The sequence below is a fragment of the Ptychodera flava genome, chromosome 8 (assembly GCF_041260155.1).
Source record: "Ptychodera flava strain L36383 chromosome 8, AS_Pfla_20210202, whole genome shotgun sequence".
Lineage (NCBI taxonomy): Eukaryota > Metazoa > Hemichordata > Enteropneusta > Ptychoderidae > Ptychodera > Ptychodera flava.
The window spans coordinates 14,915,607-14,942,385 of NC_091935.1; the positions used below are offsets into that span (position 1 = coordinate 14,915,607).

The window sequence follows — 26,779 nt, forward strand, 5'->3', positions numbered from 1 at the left end:
GTACCTTCACGTCTCAGAACTCGACATCACAGTACATTCGCAGTGAGCACCGTACATGATTCAGTGTCTTCACCACACATCATAACGGGCACATCACAGAGAGTCAAATCCGCCTTCAACTCTATGTTTAAAATTTCGCCAAATTTTCTCCCTGCACAGTTTAATATTGATGAAAGCGTTGCAGATTCATTTCCTTATATGTTGACCTTTCAATTATGACATTTTGGCAACTGAAAATAGCTATGCGATAATTATTATTCATATACACAATAGGTGAAAAACACAGTCAACAGCCAAACGATCGTTAACTTGTCATTTCATAAAAATAAGAGGGAAACTCAAAAAAATAAAACGAAAGTTTCATCAGCTGTGTTATCTCAAACACATTAAGAATTAAAGCGAAATGAAAAAATTAGATTAATGTTTTTTGGGGTTTTTTTTCAGATATATTTTTCATTTTACAACGCGGCAAATAGGCTTGATTTCCCATGATAGAAAACAATGACGTATAATACACCGAACAGACTGCACACTTCTCGCCGGTGCAAATTCCTCAATTTTGAACGAATAATGATGAAATTGAATGAATAATGATGAATTTCTCCATGAAAATGTTTTATTTGCATTTTTTTATTCCGATCACTGAAATATACGGACTGTTGCCGTCCATAATTTGGCGATCTTACGGCGTGTACATATGCAGAACAAGGGTCTTAAATTGACGCATTTTAACCAGTATGCGTCTCATAAGTTGTACAGCCCAAATATCTGTAATTTTGTTGTAATATAGACCAAATTTGGGCGAATATCAACGATAAAAATTCCAGTAAATTTGAAAAAATAAAACAGAACGGAGGCGAACGGGCGCAAAGTGTCCACTGTCATCGAGCGGTGAACGTTATCGATCGATATTGTTTATTGGAAATTGATACTATGTTGTGTTGCTCACTCGCATGACCTTCCCAGCCAAAAATAGCGCAAAACTTGGCCAATGTGCGCCAAAATGTGCTGAAACATAAACACATCACAAAAACTGTAAAGAGTGTCGACGATTCAATTTAAGTTCAAGAAACCAACGGATACGTTGGTACTATGTATGTAATCAATATATACGGGTTATTGTGGACATATTCATGACGTGACCTGAACGCATGAGCCGATACGCCAGCAGATTTCGATCGATATTCTATCGAAAATAAATTGATACAATGTGTTCGCTGTCGTCACTAGCAACCGGCCAAAAAGTGCTCTGAGGTAAAATATGCTTCGCAGAATATGAGACCTCGGCATAGTTTCGCCCCGCAGTGGTTGTAGCTTTTGAGTAACGGTGTAACAGTCTTCTCGAATATGCCTATCAGCAATCCCTTCTATAGCCTAATTTTAATGTCTCCGCTAGGTGACAAGATACCATACGTTGTGAGTTCGAACCCGATTGAAACCACCGGGCCGTGAGCGATCTAACAAAGAGAGGTCATCATGGGGTCGATCTGAAAAAATTAGCCAATCACAGCGCGGCTGGTCTGACCCCGCCCACAGCTGTAGAATGAAGTGTTCCATCACGTCAAAAAACACGGAAATCGCACCCAAAAACGGACAGAAGGTCGTTTTTGACGCAAAGAGGCTTGTAGGTATGAATTCTAAGATGTATTGGAGGCCATCGATGCTGGTTTAGTATATAGTTGAGGCTTATTGTGAGGGAAATCGGCCTCCAAACTCGGCGAGGGGTGCGTAAAACGGCCATTCCGTTTCCCAACTTCCAATTATTATATGCATAGTACGCGGCGGCCGGTACGTATCACTCCACTCGTAACTGTGCGTTAAACGGCCTGTGGTAGGAGGCCGTATAACGCGCGCTGGTAACACACAGCCCTGCCATGCAGAGCTAGGTCCATGTGATACGCTCCTGCTTGGGAAAACAACACCGAGACTTGTGAATTGCAATATCAACATCCTTCTGATCCTTTATATATTTTTCATAAGCCAATAAGTCAATCATTTAAACATACAGACCTTTATTTCCTGAAAATGATAGGCTAAAATGTACAGTGTACGTCCAGAGAACTTCTTGGCACAGCGTGAAACTTGTAAACAAACTTGTATGCGTTGAAGGTATTTGAATATTTTTAGAATGTTGTTCACAGTCACACTTGGAAGTAGTGACAATTTAGTCAAGTTGTAAATGAAATATATGTGTGAAAATCATCATTAAATTAAGTACTTTCAATACTTAGACCTCAATCAATTTTGACAGTCAGGAAGAACGGACAGAAATAATTGAGTGAAATTAATGACTTACATGACGAATCTCTGACTTAAAATGACGTTGAAATTACTGTCAGTTTCCAGAATTCATGTACGTGCCAAGCTTGCAGGTCAAGTGCAGAGGGTCAAGTATGATGTGAAATAAGCCCAGATGAAAGTTTTTAAATAGCTTTGAAACAAGCGCACTGCCAATCTTGTTTAGTGGTCATCTAGTACCAAGACTTTAAATTTTTCACACAATGCTATGCTTGGTGTCTACCTCCATGGTGTACAACATACCGGTACATGATTCAACACTCAGCAGAGGATTGCACTTTCATATTGGAAATATTTGTGAGTTCACATGGTGGTGTAATCTTACATCCCTGTTCAGAAATGGCTAATATTATGATACTTTGGACAAAGCTATTTTTGTCAACATTTTACAGTACTATCTTGTCAATGCACCAATTATAAAAATATTCATTGCCACCATTTTAATACTTCAACAGTGCAATGGTCATGCTGCTTGACACTTAAATTAAAAGAATCTCTACTAGATATGTACCAAGTTAAAGGGACAAAGTTGCTCATTATTGACATTATTTTGCCATTAAAATTTCTTTTGATAGATTATTCTCACTGAAATATGCTCACTCTCTGGTTATTGCAATTCAATTCTCACTTTTTATAAGGCACATTAACATGTGAAATTTACTGTGACAATTTTTGGTACATACCTTAAATTAAATTATTAAGTGACCACATGTTATATCCATGCATGCATATGAGTTGAGCTGTGACAACCAGAGATTGCAATTTAGCCCATTTCAGTGAGCAGCAGAAAAGCATATATATTCAACGGAAATTAAAATGACCAGAATTTTGTCAAAAATGAGTGAATTTGTCCCTTTAATGGCCAATGAAAATGGCTAAATTCCATGTTTGCTGTTTTGTTAGTTTTGCCTGTCAGTCACTGTAATTTGAAACAATGGTGTGTGGACAAGATGTTGGTTTTGTTGTTTACTTTGCAGGTCAGAGTTATATAAATTCATAAGATTTCAGAATTTTTCAGTATTAGCTGCTGTATTTTAGCATGATATGCTCTGTATTGATTCAGTTTGTCAGCCTAGCTTGATGACACTTGAGCAGTGGTGTCATTTTTTTGTCCAGTGAAGTCTTAAACTGTTTTTTTTTTGTGGTTTGTTCCACATTTACAAGTGTGCTGACAAAGTGGAAAATAGAGCATTTCATCAAACTTGTGCAGAAAATCAAACAATGAATTAATTTAATCATAGAGTGTTTCCTATGGTGTCCCCCAGAACAATCCGCCCCTACCAGAATGGAAATAAGAATACCAGTGCTCCTTTATCTGGTGATTGGTTTACTAAGTTAAACAGTGTAAGAGTTAAACAGTATATTAAACCATTATCATAACAATCAAAATGCATATTGTGTAGGCAGAGAAATCAGGGGTTTCCCTTTTATTAAAAGTACTGAAAAATCTGCAGCATAGAATTATCGAGATTTTTTCTACAAGATTAGTTTTACCCATGCTGGTCAAATGGCACTGACACCATGTCATTGAAAGTATTCTTAGGTAAGGCTGACATCCATATCTAGACTTGTTCTTGTCACAAGCAGAAGCAAATAAAAATATTGCAGACATCCTTTGCTGGTATCCATCTATAATGCCCTGTGTTGTAAATCCCCGCCTCAAATTTTGATCATTGAAGATTCGATCAATTTGTTACATTCTATTTTTTTGAAACTGGGGGAGGGTCACAAATTTTTCAGCCTTGCTTTGGGGGAGGGTCATAAATTTTTCAGCCTTGCTTTGGGGGAGGGTCATAAATTTTCGGTCACTCTCTTACGAAATCCCCCCGGCCCTCCCCCCCTGCTAATTTACGTCCAGTCCCTTACGTAACCGCTTCACGCCTTAAACAATACCCGTTGCCACTCTGTCTATGTTCCTCTGTGCCCTTACGAACAGATTAATTGGCTACTTCTGCGTTTTTTAAAGAACAGAGATGTAATGTCTATCGACAATGTGAAGATCTGTGATCCGGTAGTATCCTGGTGGCTATACTACTGTTGGAGCAGGTTATGTGCCCTGCTGACACAGTACTATTGTCAAAATCGGCAAACAATTTGCGATCCTTTGAAACCCACGTTTTTGATACGATCTCTCTCAAGATCGATTTTGAGATAATACTACGGGAGTGGTTAGGTTTTGGGTTAATGACAGTCAGAAATGAGAGTTGCGGTTTTAAGCTGCACACAATATGACGTTATTTTAACTGCTATACTGTCTTTTAGCTGAGGAATGTTGATATTCTTGCTTTATCAACAGATTGATTAGACAAGTAGATAAGATCTCTTAGACAAATCACCAGGAAAGTAGAACTTCTCCGGCTCCGGGCCCCATCTTCCGGTAAAATCTTTACATTCCCCGATAGAAAGGTAGTGAAACTGGGCAAAACATGAAGGCATCGAAAATTAGCCACACATTTTGACTCATATCGGGCATTAATACACTTCAACAAACAGTACAATGGGGTTTTTTTTAATGCTAAGTTACATTGTTTTTAGCTCACGTGTTCACACGTGGGCTAATGTCATAGCGATGTCTGTCTGTCTATCCGTGTGTGTGCGTGTGTGTGTTAGTGTGTGTGTGTTAGTGTGTGTGTGAGTGTGTGTCTGTCTGTCAGTTTACACGATAACTCAAAAACGCCTGTACAGATTCAAGTCAGATTTGGTACACAGGTACCATATGCTACTTGCAAGAAGTGATTAGAGTTCGGTTAGTGTGGCTTGCATATTAATGAAGTTATGTAATATCATTTTTTCCGTACAATGGTTTCCCTATGGAGACGGTAATGACAGTGTAGACATAAATCAAGAAATACAGCACAAAATTTCATGAAACTTTTCACAGATGACAATCTCAGAACATTATGATGATAGTGTAAGTGTCATGTCAATTATCTGCTCATTTGCATATTTAATGAACTTTTGTTAATAGTGTCATAACTCTGAAATTCCTGCACCGAACTTGATGATACGTGCAACAAATATTGATATGATATATATCTAATTATACTTATAAGCATTTGGTAGTGTCAAGTTAATAAATAGCTCATTTGCATATTTTATGAAGTTTTATAATTAGTCATATAACCCCGATATAACTGCACCAAATTTTATAAATTTTGCTGCAGATACTGATCTGACTGATATGTAACTGAAGTGTAAAGCACTTAGTAGTGTCAAGTTAATTAAGGGTTCATTTGCATATTTAATGGAACTTTGTAATTAGGTATATAACTCTGAAATTACGGTACCCAAGTCAGTGAAATCTGGTACAGATATTGATCTCATAAATATCTAATTGTACTGACAAGCATTTAACAGTGTCAAGTTAACAAATCGCTCATTTGCATATTTTATGAAGTTTTGTAATTAGTCATATAACTCCGAAATAACTGCACCAAATGTGATGAAATATGCTGCAGACACTGATCTAACAGATATCTTATTGTGGTGTAAAGCATTTAGTTGTTTTGAGTTAATTAAGGGTTCATTTGCATATTTAATGAACTTTGTAATTAGTGATATTACTCCAAAATAACAGCATTACATTTGATGAAACTCGCTACAGATATTGATCTGATAAATACTTAATTGTACTGAGAAGCATTGGGCGTGTCAAGTTAATAATTAGCTCATTTGCATATTAAATAAAGTTTTGTAATTAGTGCTTTAACTCTTAGAGTACTGTTCAAAAGTTGATTTAACCTGCTACATATAATGATATAACAGATATCTGATTGTTTTTTTTATTACACGCCTCACACGGTTGTCGATTATATTGGTATGAATTTGGTTTATTGACAGAAATATTGAAAAACATAATACAATAAATCCTCGTCAGAGATAGTTACTCTAGCAGTAGACCGTATACACGTCTAGTCTAACTATCAGTAGTCTGTCTGCCACTCAGCGTCGTGTGCTCAATTGAACTGCTGTCAGAATATACAATGTCTGTCTTTGTTCTTGTGTTTTGGTTAGTGATTTTCCTGAGGTCTGCAAATGTTGCGTAACATGTCCTTGCACGTTGATTTGTCACTTTGAAATGAGACAGTCAAAGGTACAATTGTTTTACACAACTTCATAACAGTAAAAAAGTATGCAGTTATTCATGTCATACTGTAGTATTTCATGCGTCCAGTAGTGTGTGATAAACGTCACTACAGGTCGAGTGATCAGCAGTAAATTTCAATGCTTGATAACTAAGTTTGTAATTTTGTCAAAATTTTCTAGTCTGTTTACTGGATATCAAACATTATGTGAAGCGTACTACTATTAATGAACCTTTTGTAAAACGCGTGAGCATATTCAGTTCATATCTGGTTCTCTATACATGTACTTTAAAGTTTGGTGAACGACAAAAAACCGTATGAAGTTCAACCATAGGTTGGTTCATAGAAGACCAAGTGAATAGTGTTCAGTTCGTTGAAGAGAGGCTCCCTGGGTCTGTGAAAATTGTCATGACTCTCTCCCTCTCTCTCTCTCTCTATACATATATGTAATGTATATATAGTATGTAGATGGATAGATAGATAGATAGATACTATATACATATAAATATAGATATATACATATATACATATATATACATATATATATACATATATATTGCTCATTCCCTGTACTACTGTATTAGGATATTTTTCTTTCTTCTGAAAAATAGAAGTGTACAAACAGGTTTTGAGAACTATTGTACAGCGTATACAGGTGTGCATTTATTGTGGATGACTAGAAAAAAGCCTGAGCAGTTGAAAAAGTTAAAAGAAATCTTGCCTGTTTACTTCCCACGCATTTAAGTCAACAACGGGAAAGGTAATGTACCTGCCATAACGCGTAACAGGTATTTGGCGATGGGCATTGCAGTTTTAATTTCCCACAATGCACAGAGAGGCACAGTGACGTCAACATGGTGTAAAACCGCAGACGCATTGTTACAAGACAACTCAACGTGTTTGATTATTTTTGTCTTCATACTCATTGAGAAATGTAAATGAAAATGAAAATCTGTAAATGAAATCCAAATTTTCTGCTCCTACGCTAAACAGGGTACGATATCTTTCACGCAATAATTAGATCCCATTGGCTACAAATATGTATAGCGGCGATTTTTTTCCTGAAAGCAGTGTCGCCAATGATTATCATAATAGAAATACTAAAGTTGTCGTTGGGTAGAAGAAAATGTTGCTTTTGTAAACATCGGATTTCTTACGACTCTATGTGAGCAGTTTTTCTCTCTGGTATTAAAATCAAGAACATCCATATGACAACTGTTTGGCAATGTTGCATCAACTAAAGTTGTGTCATATACACCATAATTTACAGTTCTGTATTTTAAAAAGATAGTCTTGGATTCATCGATCTCTTCAGAACTTCTGAGTGAAAATCTGCAATGTCAATAGAAGATTTACCGAAACAGCCCAAATAAATGCTTTTTGTTATACGAGGGGCATTTGTGAACGGAACTAGTTTCTGAGGACTTTGAAATTTCACAAGTAAAATGTTTCTATTCAATGAGCTGGAACATTTTTTTTTCATGCTTACTACTTTTGCAATCTATGAATCGAGACTCACAAGTATGAGCGTGCAGAGAACTATTAAATGCAAGAACTAGTAATGAAACTCATTACTGGGTTTCGTATAAGATGATGCGATGACAAAGGATTTTTCATTTCATTTTCAAGTTATTTTTTATTCTTTTTTGCTCAAAAGATCCAAAAAATACTTCAAAAGAGCGGGAATGTTTACAGGCATATATTTAAAAGACTACAAAAACGCTGGTAAATACAGAATGAAAGACTTTTTATTTTACGCGAAAGACGTGAACTTTACAACGTTAAAGTAGTATCAGGCGAAATGCTAAAGAACAAATGAGGAATAAAAAAATAAATTATAAACAAGTCAAATCCATTGATGAAAAAAGACAATATAAAATTAAGATACATAATTGACATATAAGAATATAATTTGAATAAATGTAATAAAAATATCGCTCACATCTCTTGTTCACACTGTGTTCAAAACAAACAAAAACGGCAAATTATTTACATCCCTCGATGAATAATTTGACTATTTAATAAAAAAAAAATACTTTTGTATAAAGATTCGGGGCTTGCTGTCCAAATTTTTGTGGGAATTGGTTTCGACCGACTGAAAGATTCTACAACAATTAAAGAAAAAATTTCCAACATAGTGGTTTCTTTTAGATTTGGTCTGGCAAGTTGAAAATCGACGGACGAGTTCATTTGGTATACTGAAAATAGCTATTTTAAAATCAGTACAGTTCCGGGGAAAATGCAAATGGAATCAAATCTGTAACGATTGTACTTTATCGTAGAATGAACGTTGTAGTTACTCCGGTTTAAATTTCTTTGAAGCCCACGGCATCGCAAAGCTTACTCGGGAGAAAACCGATGGTTGATCTTTGCTTGCACAGCCCCCGCTGAGCGGCATGGCGACTCCAACCACGAACCATTTCTTGTTTTTCTTGCATACTAATGGACCGCCACCATCTCCCTGATGTATGTAAAACATTTTGGACAATAAAAATCATATAATTAAAAAGGGAAGCATTTCGGAAATAAAACACCATGTAATTAAAAAAAGTCTGCAATATATGAAATATGTTGATGTAACGTTGAGGAGAAAGGATAGAGGAAACCTTGCATTTTCTTGACAGACGACTTTCAAATGCCCAATCTATTTCTATTTCATAACAGAGTCTCGTACAAAACTGATCTGGAATAATACATTTAATCTCGTTAAAGCTGCAGCGCGATAGAGATCGTCCAGATGATCATATCCGTAGTAATTTGCAAACCCGTTCAGATTACTATTAAAGTCAGGCAAATGAGAAACGGACATTTGATTTCTCGCTGCGAACAGCGCCACCAACATGCACAATGAAATGCGCTTGAGCGTGGTATCATTGAAGACGAACAGGCCTGCGCGGGTTTCCGCTAACTGTGACCCATGGTGTGGGTTGGAGTTTATGGAGACCCATACACAACTGAATGTTTCAGTCCATTATTCTCCGGAGGAAATGCCGGGCTAACAGGGGGATTTTACTTTTCTCCCAAAACATGTCAATTCTCCACCGCAAGGTTATAAAATATAATATGTCAAATACCAAATGGTTGGGAGGGAGGTAGAGGCTATAACAAAAGTATAGACAAGGTGCGCATCGTGGCGATCAAATTCCCTTGTCCTGAGATGTATGACAATTTGCGATCAATTTCCCCTGCCCCTGCACTCCCTCGGTAGAAAACATTGATAGAGGTGCATCATTTATCAGTTTACGCAGCGCCATACAAATATTGGGAATGTTGTCATGGTAGCACTGGAGCAGAAGAATAAAAAAACTCTCCACGAAATCGGTTTAAAGGAGGTGGAAAACAAAAAGAACGAAGACATCTAGCTGAAATTTCCAAATTATCTCACACAAGAATCGAAATTTATCCAGAAGGGTGCGTTTTTATGATTCTTCTTGTACACAGCCAGTAGGTCCTGTTTGTCTATTGATTTATTGGCCGTGAGAAGTATCATAAATTATGGCCCTGAAAAGAAAAGTTGCGCTCTGAACTTTTATTCAATATTTCAGTTTTGCGCAATAGGATAACGCCCCCTCACAAACCGTGGTGTAAAACAGAGGCAGGGGAAATTGATCGCAAAAACATTTCAAACTTACAGAACAAATGCTGGCGCCACCATCGTTAGTAGTACACATATGGTCGCTGTAGATTTCATTCGGATGTGCTTTGTCGCATTCTTCTTGATCAACTATATCAACGTATGCGTACTTTAATTTCTCTGAGTAACGGTCAGATGCTACAGAAGAGAAAAGTATTTGTTCTTTAATTTCTCTGAGTAACGGTCAGATGCTACAGAAGAGAAAAGTATTTGTTACAGGTTGATTAATTTTCGAGATTAATTAATGCATGACAACCCCATTCCTGCATATGGACTGGTCTTACCCAGAAGGAAGGGGGAAAGCTGCTGTATGTCCTTTCGTATAAATAGTTTTCGTATAGGATAAAGCCCGAGTACGAGGGCTCTTCTGGTATATGAAGTCCAACCCAACGATAAAATGTCGAGGCCGCAGGCCGAGACATTTTATCGTAGGGTTGGACTTTATATACCAGAAGAGCCCGAGTACGAGGGTTTTATCTGACTTAAAAACTATCGCCCCTAACTGATATATTTTCGTTTTCAATGTGTTTACGTCAACCGTCCCCTTTGTCAATGTAACATGTTTAGGATATGAATTAAAACTTTTATTTGTGAAATAGCCTTCCAATGTAATGGAACATCCTATAAATGCCCTAGGGCACATAATATAAATGCCCTAGGGCACAGCAGATTTTGTGTTGCAGCTTGTTTCCGCTGTGTTACCAAATTTGAATATTAAAACGTACCAGATGTCTACAGAATATGACATGTTCACTTTTGATTGGACAGTACTTTACTACGGCGCTGTCATTCGTTTCTGGAATTTGGTGACCAAGGCTTTACGAGTAGATAAAACACCCTGAATTGAGCACTCTGATTGGTCAATCAACAGTAGATAGATTTTAACTTCAGATAGTTTGTACCTTGAAATTCGAAATATGGCCATCATCTTTGTGTTAACTATCTATGGAAAACAAAATTTTCGACTTTCACAAAATTAAGCCTGCGAAATTTTCACAAAAGATTCGACTTTGAAACTATAGGGCTTTCTGTATTGCTAAAACCAACGTCATGCCATGTCGCATGACGTTGGTTTTGTGCATTTTGGCTGGTGGCCATAAGTACTGAAATAAACTTGACTTGACTTGAACTAGCTGCGCCTGTACGACTTTTTTGTTTACAAAGAACGAATTTCATGTACAATCGGATATATGCATCACGTCAATATAGCTGCAATATTTAAATTTTTCGGTGCACATTATGACAAGCATGTTTTAAATTTCGTCAATCGCCAACATACCTTGAATATAGTGTTTGCCTTGGTCGTAGGAGTACCGTACGACCGTGACTTTTTTGGCGCTACACTCAGTGTGACAGTTTTCGGACAGGGTGGTGAATTTCGCCCAAAGCCGTTTCATAAATGACAAGCACAACAAAATCTTATTACCATACCTTTCGAAACTTTGTGTTTATCCTCAAACTGTTAACACGACGGAAGTGGTATTTAGAGGGTAAAAGTTGCCAAATTTTTTACCCCATGTTCGGTGCGTAGTAATCGGAATGCTATCGCAGTAATCGGACTTCATATTGATATTTTGAAACTTCAAACCCCCGATTTTCAATTTCGGTGTGTTTAAGAAACTGTATGTAAATATTTCGTGATAAATTAGTTACGCTTAATCTATTGACGACGCAACTATATTTCGGCGTGTATGGCGCTTAGATATCGGACACGGGCTCTGTGTGTTGCTTTCGACACCTTGTATCGTACGGTGTGGCTAACTTCGCTAAGTTTGTAGCCCGAAATAGCTTTTACCGAAAAAAAACTATCCAAAACGGGACAGCAGCGTCACCTGACTTAATATGCTGTCACATGAACTGTAAAATGCTATCAATACAGAGCAAAGTGAGTACAACGAACAGCATGTCATTAAATGTCCGAAAACTGAGGTCGTCCGAAAACTGTCACACTGAGTGTATTCCGGCGACCTGCTCCCTTTAAGCCATGTTTACTCGAAACACTCAAATGATTGCGATACCCGCAGACCAAAGTAAAAGTTTGTCGGTGAGAGAAAGATGCAATTTCTTACCGCCCGATTTTTTGGTGACGCCCCAACCACTGATAGCACACCTATCAAACTTCCCGGTATCCTCTGGGCCCAGAATGCATGCCGGTCGTATATAATACGTGTAATGCACCGGTGAGGGCATATGCAAGAGGGCGAAGTCCCACTGCCTGTATCCAGACTCGTACTTTGGATGGATCTCGACAATATCGACTTTACTGTAGAGCTCGCTCCAAGCAGACTCATCTAAATTTGCATTTCCCATTCTGATCTGCATCGTACCGAAATCTTTGACCACTTTCTTTTCGTCGTCATATCTGTTGAAAAAAAATGCCAGTGATGAGAATGACGTCATCGGAAGAAGCGATAAAAACAAAAACCATTGCATTTTCTTCAACACAACATATAGTTAATATACTTTCGTTATACAATTAGACATTAGGCGCGAAAGAAATCTTTGAGAAAGTAAATTCTCTGTAGCTCGAACGAAACTACTTTTCCCTACGGTTGCGGATTGCAAGGAATGTTTAAAGGGCCAGTAATACTAACTTTTGATAATTTTTTCACCATTTATGTTTTGAATGTCAACCATAACTCCTTGTTCTACTTCCCGAAGCATATTGATACATACGTTGCTAAGCTTTTTAACTCTGCCCATACGTGTGTAAAGTGCATTGTTATTGTTGAAAAGTGACTTCTGGTCCGGACTAGAATTCAAATGTAAACAATAACAATGCATTTTACACATATAGGTGCTAAGTTGATCAGTTAAAGGGACATTAGCTGTAACTTCTAACTAATTTTTCACTACTCTGTTTCAATGTATCAACTACAGTATTTTACTATAATCCGATCATCATGACCAATGCCCGGTGTCTTGCTTGCCAACACAGCCTGTATATGTGAAATGACCATTGTTGTTGTTGATAAATGTATTCTAGTCCGGACCTGAATACAAAATTTAAACAATAACAATGCAGATTATACTCATATAGGGTATATTTATGAGCTAAATATTAGGAATTTCTCCATCGTTCAGGGATTCAAACCACTGCAGATGATACACAGAACAAACAAAATAAAAAAATGACCGAAGTTACAGCTAATGGATCTTTAAATTGTGGGGTTTTAACATTCTTTGGGGAGTAGAATAAGAAGTTCCAATTGATATACAAAAATAAAAACATGAAAAAAATCATCAAAAGTTAGCATTACTGGCCCTTTAATCTCACGGTTTTCTTTCGTGTCAGAGATCAGTTCTTAGGAGTCCTTTATCGACTGTACTGACAGGTGGCTATGGATAGAATCAATTACTTACACGCATTGTGCGGCAGTGATTAACCACTGGCTGTCCAGCAGGACAGCGCCACAGGTATGTTCTCCAGAGACGTTGAGCGACGCCTGCCAAGGCCACATGCCAACCTGTGCAGTGTTTCCTTCGTATATGCGACTCTGAAGCTGTGGCGGGGCCTGCTTGCCGCACTCCAGTGGTCCTGGAAGCACAGAAAAGCACAGAAAATTTTGTCTACTTTCCCTACTTCTTTTGGGAAAATCATCGAACTTTTCTAAGCATATCATATGAACATAATATTATATAGGGCTCAGCCCTTGGTGTCGCGCCAGGGGTTAAGGTTATTTGTATTGATTCATGATAAACTGTAATTGTTACTTCATAAACGTTTATATGACAACTATGCCCAGTTTCCCTCTGATGAAAGCAGTTCACGTACTTACACGACGTCAAACCCTGCAGCAGGGCAGGTATAGATTTTCTCGTAGCATGTAAAAATTTTGGACAAAAATTTGCAATTTTTACAATGATAACAGCCTATGGCGTAAACAAGGGACGTATTATGCAATAATTATCATTGCAATGGTAACCGCACTGCCCACCTTCCACTTGCAAGCTGAAAACTATAGCGTTCCGTCTAAAAACTTGCAATTTTTGAATCTAATTATTGACACAGGGGGCGCTCTTCTATAATTCAATCCCAGCATTCTTTGCGTATGCCCCCGTTCATATGCACGACAGTTTTCTCCGTTTATCTATATCAACGATACTTTGTATCAGCGACAAGGTGTATAATAACATTTACTGGCTAATAAAAGAGGTATATTTTATAAAAGGCATGTTATATCATAGTAATTTGTTTCGTATTTGTTTATTTACGAGTACTCAAAAAAAAAACATGGCGGCGCCCATCATGAGAAAGAAGGGTACACTTCCGGTTACTCGCATAGTATATTATGAATAAGCGCATGCGTAGTCAGTAAGCCGCTGGCGCGACAATAATACAGAGAATCTGCTATATTTGGATAAAACCGATCCTTCTGAATAAAATATGTTTGCCCAAATGGAATTCTGAATCTGTTCGACTCGACGCATTGCTGTTACCAGAAATTTACATATGCTAACGTGATATGTACAAATATGAAGATTTGTGCAAAATCAATTTGTAGAAGCAAAGCAAAAAGATTTCGCCCATTTACACAGAAATATTACAGTCACAGTGATATTTTTTTGAAAATTACGCGAAATTTGACGATTACCGATATATAGACGGCAACAATTACAGAGACCAGCAATGCTAATAATGACAATTTTACTGTCTTTGTCTAGATGGGGTGACTTGACGTAACTAGTATTTTGGGCAGTCGGAGGTCCCAAATGTTAAACCCCGGTCATTGCTGTAGTAATCGGATAATAGATGTAAAAAATTCGGATCCTCGGACTGTCACATATTCTCATGTATTATCTTCACAAGTATTGTCGATCACGCAGAACGTCAGGGTCCATAAACGAAAGCTCAGCAAACACTCACAGGTTACTCATATTTTCGTGAAATAAAATAGTTTCTGTCATAACTAAGTAAAATTGTATAAGATCATTCAAAGTTTCTTATGTAAAGGAAAAAATTAGGTTTAGTTCGTAATTCGACTATAAATATAAAGTTTGTTTTTTAAAAAATCATGAATTTTGCTCACGCGATTACATTTTTGGATGACCTCAGCGCTGTGGTGACAGACGACAATTTGTGATCGCTGTTTGTGGCGTCAGCTGAACGAAAACCACAAAACTGCAGTAGTATCGCCTGATTTTACAAGGGGTCACATGACTTCTAAAAAGGGGTATTGCAGGGGAGTTGGCGTACAAACGATCATCATGTCATCTTTTATCCAGATACTTGGATCTGCTGAAAACTGTCACAGTGAGTGTATTGACTATTGTTTCCACTCTCTTCATGCAGATGTAACCGAAGTACTAGGGGACATTTTCACAAAAATGTTCACATCGTCATTTACACGATTATTTTACCTGAAAAATATTCACATATATAGTTCCTTCTATAGCCACATCTGTCAAACATCCAGTAGATAATGTGTTTTTTCACCCTTTTAAAGAAAAAAAAACCATGTAAATTATTTTTCCCTGCAGTAATAATCACCGGTATATTTGGGCAGCGGGGAAGCGTTGGAGAGTGGGGGACTAACATGAAGTAATGAGCGGTGATCTTCATGCAAACAGGTGTTCATGGGGTGCAGGAATGAGATTCAGAGTTTTTTCGAGGCATGCCTTGACGTTTATACCTGGCCACTTTAAAACGAATTCGATCTGAGAGAAAAAGTACTTAACAGGTGAAGCCAAGTTCACGTTTATTCCACAATCCTGAAAGTGTGAATAGCCTTCATAATTTTCTCGCCAAGGCATTCAGATAAAATCTTGCGACTTGACCTTATATAAGCTTAACTCTGAACGTTCAACAAACCTTTCCTCAGAGTGTTTTTCGAACACTCAAATTTTTATAAATTTTTTTCTGGCTCCACGTGAAAAATCAATTTTTAAATTGAGGTAAATATGAAGTTTTTACTACCTGCTCGTGTTCATAGCAATGTGATTTCCCCTCTTATCAGTAACATAGGGTATAGCGGCCATTTTAAATTCCAGACATCGGCAACTTACTAGGTATTTTGTTTTTAAATACTAATGACACACGCTCGTTCATTTTGGGTTTCGCTCATTTAGTTTTTGCCGAGTCATTACAGTCAAACTTCGATCACTAAACGAAACGAATAAAAATGTGTACAGCAACCAAAAAGTAAAGCATCTATTCGGTTAAAACCGTTATTTAATTTATCTTTCTTTTAATCAAACTTTTAAGGTAGAACGCGCCTCGGGGATAGATAGTCGGACTCTCAAATTTCTACAATTCTTTTCTGATCTACCCCTTGTGAGGGTTCATTTTAAAGCTCTCAGAGAAAGAAAAACTTTCACCGGCTTGGTTTTTCGAAAATCCCAAATTTAATTTTTCCCCATAAAGTTAGCACAGGGTGGCGGCCATTTTGAATTTCAAATATCGCAAAATGTTGGGTAATTTGTTTCGCTAGTTCCAAACTTTGAACGGTGACCCCCGATTTTTATTGTTGATTTGGTAAGAGAATGGTTGAAAGTTTCATTCAGGAAAGTTTGCACAAAAGTTCAAGTCTTTCACTTTCGAGGCGCGAACTATCTTAACGTTAAATGACTCAGCAAAACTAAATGAGCGAAAACCCAAAATACATGAACGTGCGTATAATCTCGAACTTTGCAAATTGACATCTTTAGTACATGATACATGGAACGACTTTCGTTGACATGAATCGTGATATTTTAACGCGTAAATTGCAATATAATCTAGGATTATAAGAAAATACATGAAATAGCTGTGCGCAGAACAGCAAATACGTCCGTATCCAAAGTTTAGATTTACTTAACCCGATCGTACAGCAGCTTTGAAATGGAAAAAAGTGCACTTACTACACCAAGCAACAACAAATGCGTGCTTATTAATATTTTTAATTACATTTTACCAGTATATTGTTAATGAGTCATTTAATTTGATATGTGATCAATGTCAATTTTGTTATTACGATGTGACCTTGCCAAAGGTCCTTCAACTTTCGTCCACTACACTTGTTACCTTCCGCCTGGTGACCAATAAATTACAAACAACACCATAAACTGATAATTAGTGACCCAGCAGTGTGACAGGGTCTGATCAAGCATGCAATTCACGTGTACAGGGAACCATAGATCACTTTGCATTTTATTGTATATGCAAATGACCAAGGTGTATCGAACGTACTTTTACGATTGCAGTCAAACAAGGGGGACGCCCAACATTGTGTGACATCTGTGCATAACAAATTGACGGTGTTATCTTTGAAGATTAGCATCCAGTACTCTTCCTGTACCGTGACCTCTCGCCGGTTATTTCCCATCGAGCTGTATAATATTTATGGGGAAATCGCAGCGATTGGTCGAGGCGTGAAAATAACATTGCTATATTCGCGATATAGCAGAGTCACGCGCTCCTTTTAAGAGAAGACGCCTTTTAACGTTTCACCCCTTCATCATTATTATTCATTATATAATAGCTGTGTCAAAACCAGTGAATTTTGTGACGTCATACCCTCAAGATTCTTACTGATAATGCATTCGATTATCCACCATTTTGGCCAGAGGTGTTTTCTACATCTACAAATTCACTGGCATCGTGAAAGTATAAAATAAGAACAATGTGACTCCTTCCAGCCCATAATTGACTCATTGCCAGCAGAATGTGCACTCCACATACTAATGTACTCGGCTTTGCTTCGTACATCATGTTTTGCAAAGTTTGCTTTTGTTTTGTCCATTATGGGCCGGGGAGATGTACATTATTGCTTAATTTTTTACATAAATTGGCGCACGCTATCGTCAGTGCTTATACATAGGGTCGTGAACTGTCAAAATCTCATGGTACACCCAACGCTTGGACAGATTTGTTACTAAATACATCGTAAATGCTCGTCATTTCACAAAGATGTGTAATGTTTTGTGATGTCAAAACTGTGTAGATGCCACACGAGAATAAACATGGTGGAGATAATTTTTAGAACACTTGTGTTCTATATTCTTGGTTTGTCAACTTTGTGTAGCTGGGACTCGAGTCGCAAAATTTAGCTGGCGAGGGTACCCTGCTTGTGGATACTTTCCTTGCTAAGATATCTGATGAGAAATATCCATCTCTGTGTTAATTTGATTACATAGCAAGAGGTGAGGAAGGTGAAGACAGAACTATATCAAAACCCCCGCAATAGGTGGTCTTGGTCACTTTATGATGTAAATACAATACATAATATATTAGTCACTTTCGTCTCGTATTTCAGATAGGATAGGTGCGCATCTGGAATATTTGTGAAGGCGGGGAACTATCAGAAAAAATGGAAGCTTCAATTCTTACCTCAGCATGACGCAGTTTCTCTTCCTGTCATTATTCATCTCACCCTTCATCCATTCGCCGACGTAATCGACTGGTCTGCCGCCATGCCAAGTAAACTCTCCCTCAGTGGACCTATCGTTCATAGCTATCCAGAACATGCCGCTGTCAGTCCGCTGTGAGGTTAGTAGCTGTGATATCAGGTCCTCCGAATTTTCGTTCAGAACCTGAGCCAGACGGCCCCCAGGAAAAAGCGATGCACAACGCTCATTCGCTCTGGTCCAGCCTAGTTTTCCGAGTTTGTCGGACACGATGTAATAGGATCTTGGAATGACTAATTAGAGAAAATATTTGGTTCAGAATGCATATGAATATGTATCTCGAACAGAAATCGTCTTTTGATTCAAACGTGGGTCTGTCTGTCTGTTTTGCGTCCGGTTTATAAAATAATCAATTTTTAATCAACATCTTTGAGTGAGCGCCGGACTTACTGATGCAGACCATAGCGCATCACATAACTTGCTGATCAAAAAAACAATGATGACTGCACTTGACGTTAAACCTAGCAATCTCAAGTTGAAAGAGAGAAAAACATCTGGGATTTTACATCAAAATTTTCAAATTGTAATTTAACTTTGGGAACAAGGCAAAGTTTGTATGCATTATTCGTTTTGGTAAATGAAAATCCGAGTTAGACAAATTTACCTTCTGTATCCCATGCAGCGGCTTCCTTTAAAAAAGAAAGAAACAGTTATTCATTTTCATTGATAAATGGTGAAACGTAAAATTAGAAGTGTAAAATGGTAAATGAGTAAGATGGGCCAAATTCTTAAATCGTACCGTACATAATAAACAAAATGGTCTATTGCGTGGGTCTGTATCACTGGGAGAAATTCGTATTAACTGTTAGTCTGAAATGATAAAAGCGCAACAAATGTAAAAACTAATAGCAAAAGATGATTTCTATTTGTAAAATTGCTGTTTTAACTTTTGAAATAAACAAGCCAAGCGACATGAAAATAGGGTGACCGGACGAGAGGCCCTCCTATTCCCTACAATGGGGCTGACACGAGTTTTCTGAGAGTGAATGCTCGAAATCGAAGGCTTAAAGGGGGACCCAGGTAGTGATAAATTGTACAAATTCACCTTAAGTATGCAACAGTTGTGCACATTTATGTCTGTGAACAAGGTAATGACGTGAAAATCTTGAAGTTTATGAACACATTTTGTCAACAAACGTCAGAGGGGACGCCATCTTGGAAGTCGTCTACTCGCACGCGAACATTCGCTATGAGAGATCGCGTGAACGGAAACAGTTGCATTTCACAGTGAATGTTGTGAAGACTAGGAAGTCAAGATGAGTGCAAAAATTTCCTAAAAAGGTCTTGTTTCTTCCGAGAAACTGCTGACGGAATTTTTACTTTGAAACGGCTATGACTTTTGGCATCATTTTCCAAGGAGGGAGGAATGGCCATGCGGGCAAATTGTACCTTAGATATTTTTCTACTTGTTTTGTGCTCTAAAAAGGCTCAACTCTGCAGTGCAAATTAGCGCCCACGGTTTTCCCAAAGCAGGAAGTAAGGTTCGCAATAGTGCCGTACTTGAACAACGTGCTTTTTCACCCGTGCACACCTGTCTCTGCCCAGAAACAATGGCTTGTATCCATGATACTGGAAACACAAAGGTCAGCGTGAGGACAATCTTCCATCCTCTTTCACTGGACTTATCAACCTATACAATATTCTCGCAGAAATGATTTGGAAACTATCAATGCACCTTTCACCTGACTCATTATTGTACAGTTAGTCATCTTTGAGCCATGGCATTTTAACAATATTTGATCCGATTTTTGGTCACACTGTCTCATTATTCCTCATTACAATATTCTCAGGGAAAGAATTTGGAAACTTTGATTTTCCAGATGCTGCCAAATTGTGATCATGCTAATTGGCCAAATTATTTTTTTCAGATTTGGACTTTGTACCAACACTTTCAACAGGTTCCATCAAGATTTTGGCAAAAAATTCCAGTTTTAAAAATCGTCCGGTCACCCTAATGAAAATTGAAATTCCGAAGCCAAGTCAGAATTGTGAAATGTGTCACTGGAGGTATAAAGTGCATGCCTTGTAATCTTCAACTGCTGCCACTGGAATTCAAAAGATTTTTTTTTCAAATGCCAGAGGTTGGAGAGTAATTTCAACCTACTCTCCATGCTGTTTTTCTTGGTATTTTCAAGGAGGTCACTCCATTTCTTTGACCCTGAACCTGGCCTTCGCCTAAATGTTGAGCAGGTGCACATGTTCCTTACATGTACTAAGTTAGTTAGCTGAACTGAAAGCATGGTTTGAGGAAGGATTCTGGTACACGATTTTTTAAAAAAATTCGTTAGTTTGTAGCATCCCTGCCATATAATGCATACATTACAGGATTGTTCGTCCGTTTAATTTTATATACGTACCGTAGAAGCAGCGGAAAGTATCCCTGCTATAAACGTCACTACCGTGATTTCGATGAAGTGCGGTGGTGCCATCATTAGGGTCGCCACGAGAGAAACTGTGAACGCGGCAGGTTTCGGCGAGGCAGCCCTGTCCACGTGACACGTCCATCTGGTTATCAACAGTATGCAAATAAGTCGAAAATTTGCATATATACTTGGTCAGTCACCCTTGATGCCGAATGGCGATGTACACGTACTGAAACTTGAAAAGGGAATCGATCAGACTTGAGCTAAAATACTGTGTACTTACTCAAAGTGGACATTAATTTTACCCTAGTCCTTTATGGAAGAGGGTTTCTTCAACTGTGAACATCGTAAATTTTAATTCCTAACAGACTGAAGTTCTTTAGTTCTGTAAGTAATTATAGACATATATTTTTTTACGTCAAGTTATTGGCACCAACAAACAAAGAAACCGGGAGATGATTAACTTTTACATATTTTTACTGTAATATCTTTACCACTCCCTCCCCCTGTGCTCGTATCAGGCTCAAACTCAATCATAGAAAAAAATCTCATTGAAGTGAACATGCCAATAAATATTGAACATGACTTCAGATAAACATTCAAATCGTCAATTACTATCTGCCATGGTATCATTTCAACTAAATTTTTCACGAAGGCCAAGAACATTGATTTTTTTTGGAGTTGTATTTTTACGAATGTGAGATCGCCCCTTCCGGATATTGTCCACATAATAATAATTTATCCACTTTCTTTAGAAGGAACTTTGCTTGCAAAAGTTGAAAAGAAAAGTGTTTTAGGAAAGGTCTCTGGCTTTTCTCTGTCTCACAATCTTGAGTTCATTGATATACATGGAAACTTCAACACAATAAACTGTCTTCAGTGTCCGACACGATTGGACACTGACACATTAAATTTGATCTGTCTTTTCTCTTCGGGTCGGGGGCCTGTTTAAAAATTTCCACGGCATTCCCGGTATTTGCAATGAAAAAATGGGGCATGTAACGGCTTATTATGCATGCGCATATTTCGTCTTCAAAGAGACAATAAGAAGAAAATATACACTAAAATAAGTAAACACAAAACATTAATACCACTGATCAAATCGTAAAATCGTTATTGTAAGTCATCCAGGTTGAGCTTCTTTTCCACTCTGAGATGCGATTCGCAAAATTACTGAACGAGCTCACACGAATGACTGACTCGGCAAGGCTCTCTGCGGCGCAACTGTCGTTGTCGATGGCTCAAGCAAGACTCTCCGCGGCGTAGCTGTCGTTGTCGACGGGTACAAGCAAGGGTCTCCATGTCCTTGTGATGTACAGTAATATGTTATTAATAATTATAGTATGTGTCATAACTATTGATTTTCATAGAGTGCTGTAATTTAATGATTCTATGAAGATGACAAACGTATAATAAACCATTTGGGTTATAACAGTTTTGCCGAATACACACATATCAACCGATCCGCAGGGCCAAGGAAGCTGTCAAAGTCTGAAAGGCTTACAACCTTTTGTGACATTTAGTTCAAATATAGACCTAGCTCAGTGTGCTATTTCCATGACCCAACAAGGTATGATTCTCACTGCATACTCTTTAGAACAAAAATTTTGAGGTTTAGATATAACTTTCCGAGTATATGTTTTTGATTTTCCTAAGGAAGGATTTACAAACGTACATATAGGGAGTCCGCCTATTTGGTAGAGTCATGTTGAAACTTTGTCAAACCACGGTCAAATAGCGCTCCGCTGCAGGTCAACAAGTCCCAATTTAAGCCAGTAGTTTGAAAGTCCTATGTGTGTTTACTTTAAATTTCATATTAATGGCCCCAGCATCGGACTGTTGATAGTTTCTCCAGTATTCCACGAGTCACTCGGTTCAGTTAATAACATTCGCCCCGAGAATGTGTTTCAAATGGTATGAGTATAATTTTAACCCTTTTCAAATAACCCATAGGCCTAAGTGTTATACTTGGTAACATCGAAAATTCTGTTTTCCCTTTAGCGCTAACTCTAAGATTGGCGGCAGAGCAGTTCTCAATGCCTACCGTACCCCTTCTGCACCTTACACAATTGACTTATCTAGATATAACTTTCAAAGCATCGGATAAGATGTTCCTACGATGCGATGCATTAACTACAATAAAAGGAGAACGTCAATTCGACTGAATCATGCTTAAACTTTGCCGTTCCTGCCCGAACCCTGATAATGGAGCACTCCCCTGCGAGTCACTGCGCCCTGATACAGTTCTGTATGAACTCCCAGGGAACTTTGATATACTATGTGCACTTGTCATATCAGCGACCGAAGGATAGGACCTTTGATAGTCGTATCCAGTATTCTCCGGGCCAACTTGGCTTGGTTCATTACACCTGTGTCAAGAAGACGTGTCAAATGATATTGGTATTAATATTAAGGACATGGAAAGTGGAAACACTTTGTCTGGCAAATGTTAAACCAATGGTCTTCTGTTCGTAGAAACGTGGTCCAAATCATTGCAGGAGATGTTAGCATCTGAGTCTCACAGTTTTCATGATAAAACATTTGCTAAGCTTATGGATGACAAAAGTGTCTCAATTACAAACCGATTGTCATCATGCTGATAAGACCAAAACGCACGTCATATGTAATTTAATTGCACTCTACATGTGTAGTGTCGATAGTATAGTACCAGAAATGCGGTATATATCAAAGATTAAACTTGTGCCGACCAAATTACTGACACGGCCCTGTTCCGCAAACCTGCACACTGCAAAAGTTCGGTGAATATCGTTATTAACGAGGTGAGTGTACTTTCTGACCTATGATCGCTTCTACATATATTCCCGCCGATACTGTCCCGCTCGATTTTCTGGCGCAACGAAGACTGATGTGGGATGCGGTGAGTATTGCTTTATGATAACATTTGATTACAAGTGTAAGAATTACTAATGTTTTAAGTCTTTGAGGAACCAAGAGAAGTTTATCGGGCCAAATCCTCTCAAAAGGAATGGATCATTCCTGTCATAATCGTTGAGCACGTTGTTGCCGAAGTTCGTACAATATGACCGACCTGTACTTTTGAAGGTAATATGTCCTCTAATTAGAAACGAAAACTAACATCCCGACATGAACTCTCCTGCATATAAAGGAAACCCATGGAAGTTGGTATATTTCTTGAAAGTGAATTAATTTGCAATATTTAAACTTAGTATGAATCCCTGCTCATATATTTGGATTTCATGGGTTGAATTTTTGCTGAGTCATATAAAGTTCAAGAAATCTAATGTAAAATAACGTTCAACAGGAGAATATCGAAAGTAGATGAAACTGTAGACAATTGTTTATTTTCTCTGTTTGATCAAACTTGACCTTGACGACTAGCAAAACTAACTGAGCGAAACCCAAAACATGTCATTCGGTGCTTTTAATCGTGATTGTGTAAACCAAAGTTTAATCTTGCTAAACTCTTCACCGTCGCTTGTCCTTTCAAGTGTCGTTTATTGATGCTCAAGATGGAATGCATCTCTGTCGCAGATATTTAAACTGTCAAAATGTTACTCTTCTGCACCACTCGACACTGTGAGAAACAAACCAAAACAAGTTGACATCGACGATTCTATTTCTCCCGAAAACATTACTCTATACGCTTGGGGTCATTTGGGTTTCAAACAAGCGGCCCCGTAGCCGATATTGCTCCCGCTGAATCATGTAACCATGGACTGTGAAGGGCATGATTTAGAGATAATAATCACTGACTGGTTAGAGAGGTCATCTCTAAATATTCTCGCCCGCGGGCCATCCGGGTACTTGCGGGTTCTTACGTCATTTTTGCGTCACAGCGGGATGAAAAAAAAATAATTGATTGAAGTTCGGATTTTTCAACCATCAAACCACTATTCAAAGATTCAACATGCATAAATGACATAACTTTTAGTTCTGCTTTTGTTCAAACAATTTCTGTACCATTCGCTCTTCTGTATCGTCTGATCTGTGATTCACCTCTCTCACGTGCCTTGAACATAAACCATATAAGGTTGCTTAGCATCAATTTCTGAGAAGAAAGCAATCTAAAATTTGTAAGTTCGATCTGGATTTTTGTCCAGTTGGTTTGGTTGTTCTTAAATGGGGAACTTACAAAAAAAAAGGAATCATAAATACCATGATAGAACTGTACAAACATTATCATAAAACAAAAGCACGTTTTTAGAAAAGCTATGGAAAAGGTTCTAAGGCTCTCATGAGTGAGATCTGCGTCTGAATGCAAGTCATAGTGGAAGGTTATGAAAAGTAAAACCCACATCGATATGCTCCAATTCTGCAAAATTCAAATTCTCCAAGATTGAATTCTATTAGAGGGAATGCAGTAATCAGATGCAACCTTTATTTCGAAAAGCAAGATGGGAATTTGTTATGTTAAATTGTAACAAGAAATTTAGAAGAATAAAATGGAGAGTAATAATGTTGAATTGTGAGAGGGAAGCGTCGAGTTGTAAAATTGAATTCAGAATAGTAAACTTGAAAGGGGTAACTTTGGCATGAATTCGACACCAGATGACGTGCCTGGTAGCACTGGCTTCCGGATTACTAATGAAGCAAATAGACACATTGTTATCACAGGGTTCACAGAACACGACCCTCCGTGAGCATAAACGACCCAATGCATGTGACAGTCGGGCAATTCTGTCTCGTGACCGAACGATAAAATATACCCAATTTTGCACTCCTTGATTTGGAAACGGATACAAGGGGAGGGTGACCTCAAAGTACGCAGCCTTCAACCCTTTCTTGTTTGTGGTCGCAATAATAACATTTTCGACACACTGTACCGGTCATGTGACTTTAATAGGGTTTGTAAAGATGTGCGGAATACTGTGAAAAGTGCCAATGATAACATAGGAGACGTTTCTTGAAATTGAAGGTAATTTGACTGGAAGTAAATGATGAATTTTAAAATATTTCGAATGTTTTGCATATGAAGTTTCCAGAGTAAAATTTTCCGAATGAAGATGAAATTCGAAAATGAAAGAAAGCGTTAATTTGTTTTGAGTGGAATATAGAGGGTCTAGAAAGCCCGTTTGCGATGTATTTCCCCTGCCTTTAAGAGAGTGTGTCAAATTATGCAGAATACAGGAAGTGGGCAATGAAATGAGTACACTTCATGGTGCCGGATAAGCATGCTTTTCACAAGTCCTAATTATACATTCATCCCAAACAGTGCATGTTTAATCACCCGCTACACCTTATCATCTCGTTCGCATAGGATGAAATGCAGCTAGTATAGTATGCGCTCAATATTAGTGGGTGATTAATAAACAAACAAACAAACAAGTAAACAAATAAATAAATAAGTCAGGGAACGTACACCAGGTGACGGCTCAGAACATTAAGATGTTCTAAGCTTGTTATTCAGTAAATTGTTCATAATAAGTGAGGTTGGTCCGCGATTTCGAATGGATCATCTCAAATTGTTTCTCGGTCTTTCTATGATTTTGAAATACCTAACCAAGAAAACATGCCTACGCTGAGGAAAATAACCATCGAAATGTTTGTTTGGATGTGATGATAAAAGTGAAATATCGGCTAGCAGTCCTTGTAACACGTAAAACCGATATCCATGGCAATGTACTATGGTTTATGTATGGCTATCAAAGGCGTCAATTTTCGGTCAATGGTTCTACTCGGGAATAAAAAGGACGCCATGCGTTTTACAGACTCAGTACGCCCATGAGATCACGTGATGGCGATACAAACAAGCCCACCTGTGTACAAACACGTATGGAATACACCAATCTGATTAAAATCAGATCACAGTCACCTGTGGTCTATTCCGCCCTGCGTCTATATATGCGCTCCATAGACGCGTGTACGTATGCCTGAGAAGAAGATTTGGTTTCCTGACTTTCTTCTTCTCAGGTAGGCCTATATCTACACACGTCTATGGAGCGCATATATAGACGCAGGGCGGAAAAGACCACGGGTGACTGTGGTTTGCGCACATGGGTTTGTTTGTACCATTCGAATTCTGGGTTTGAACA

General features: G+C 38.1%; 1 protein-coding gene across 1 annotated transcript; it reads right to left on the reverse strand.

Annotated features, from left to right (window-relative positions):
- Positions 1-8,068: 8,068 nt before the first annotated feature.
- LOC139138584 (putative serine protease 45) lies at positions 8,069-21,008 on the reverse strand. Its single transcript, XM_070707020.1, has 8 exons — positions 20,760-21,008; positions 19,007-19,031; positions 18,326-18,635; positions 15,379-15,455; positions 13,381-13,555; positions 12,087-12,379; positions 10,016-10,155; positions 8,069-8,844 (listed from the first exon to the last, which is right to left on the reverse strand). Exons 1-8 carry the CDS (start codon positions 20,832-20,834, stop codon positions 8,680-8,682), a joined length of 1,260 nt encoding a protein of 419 aa, XP_070563121.1. The 5' UTR covers positions 20,835-21,008; the 3' UTR covers positions 8,069-8,679.
- Between the last annotated feature and the right edge of the window lie 5,771 nt (positions 21,009-26,779).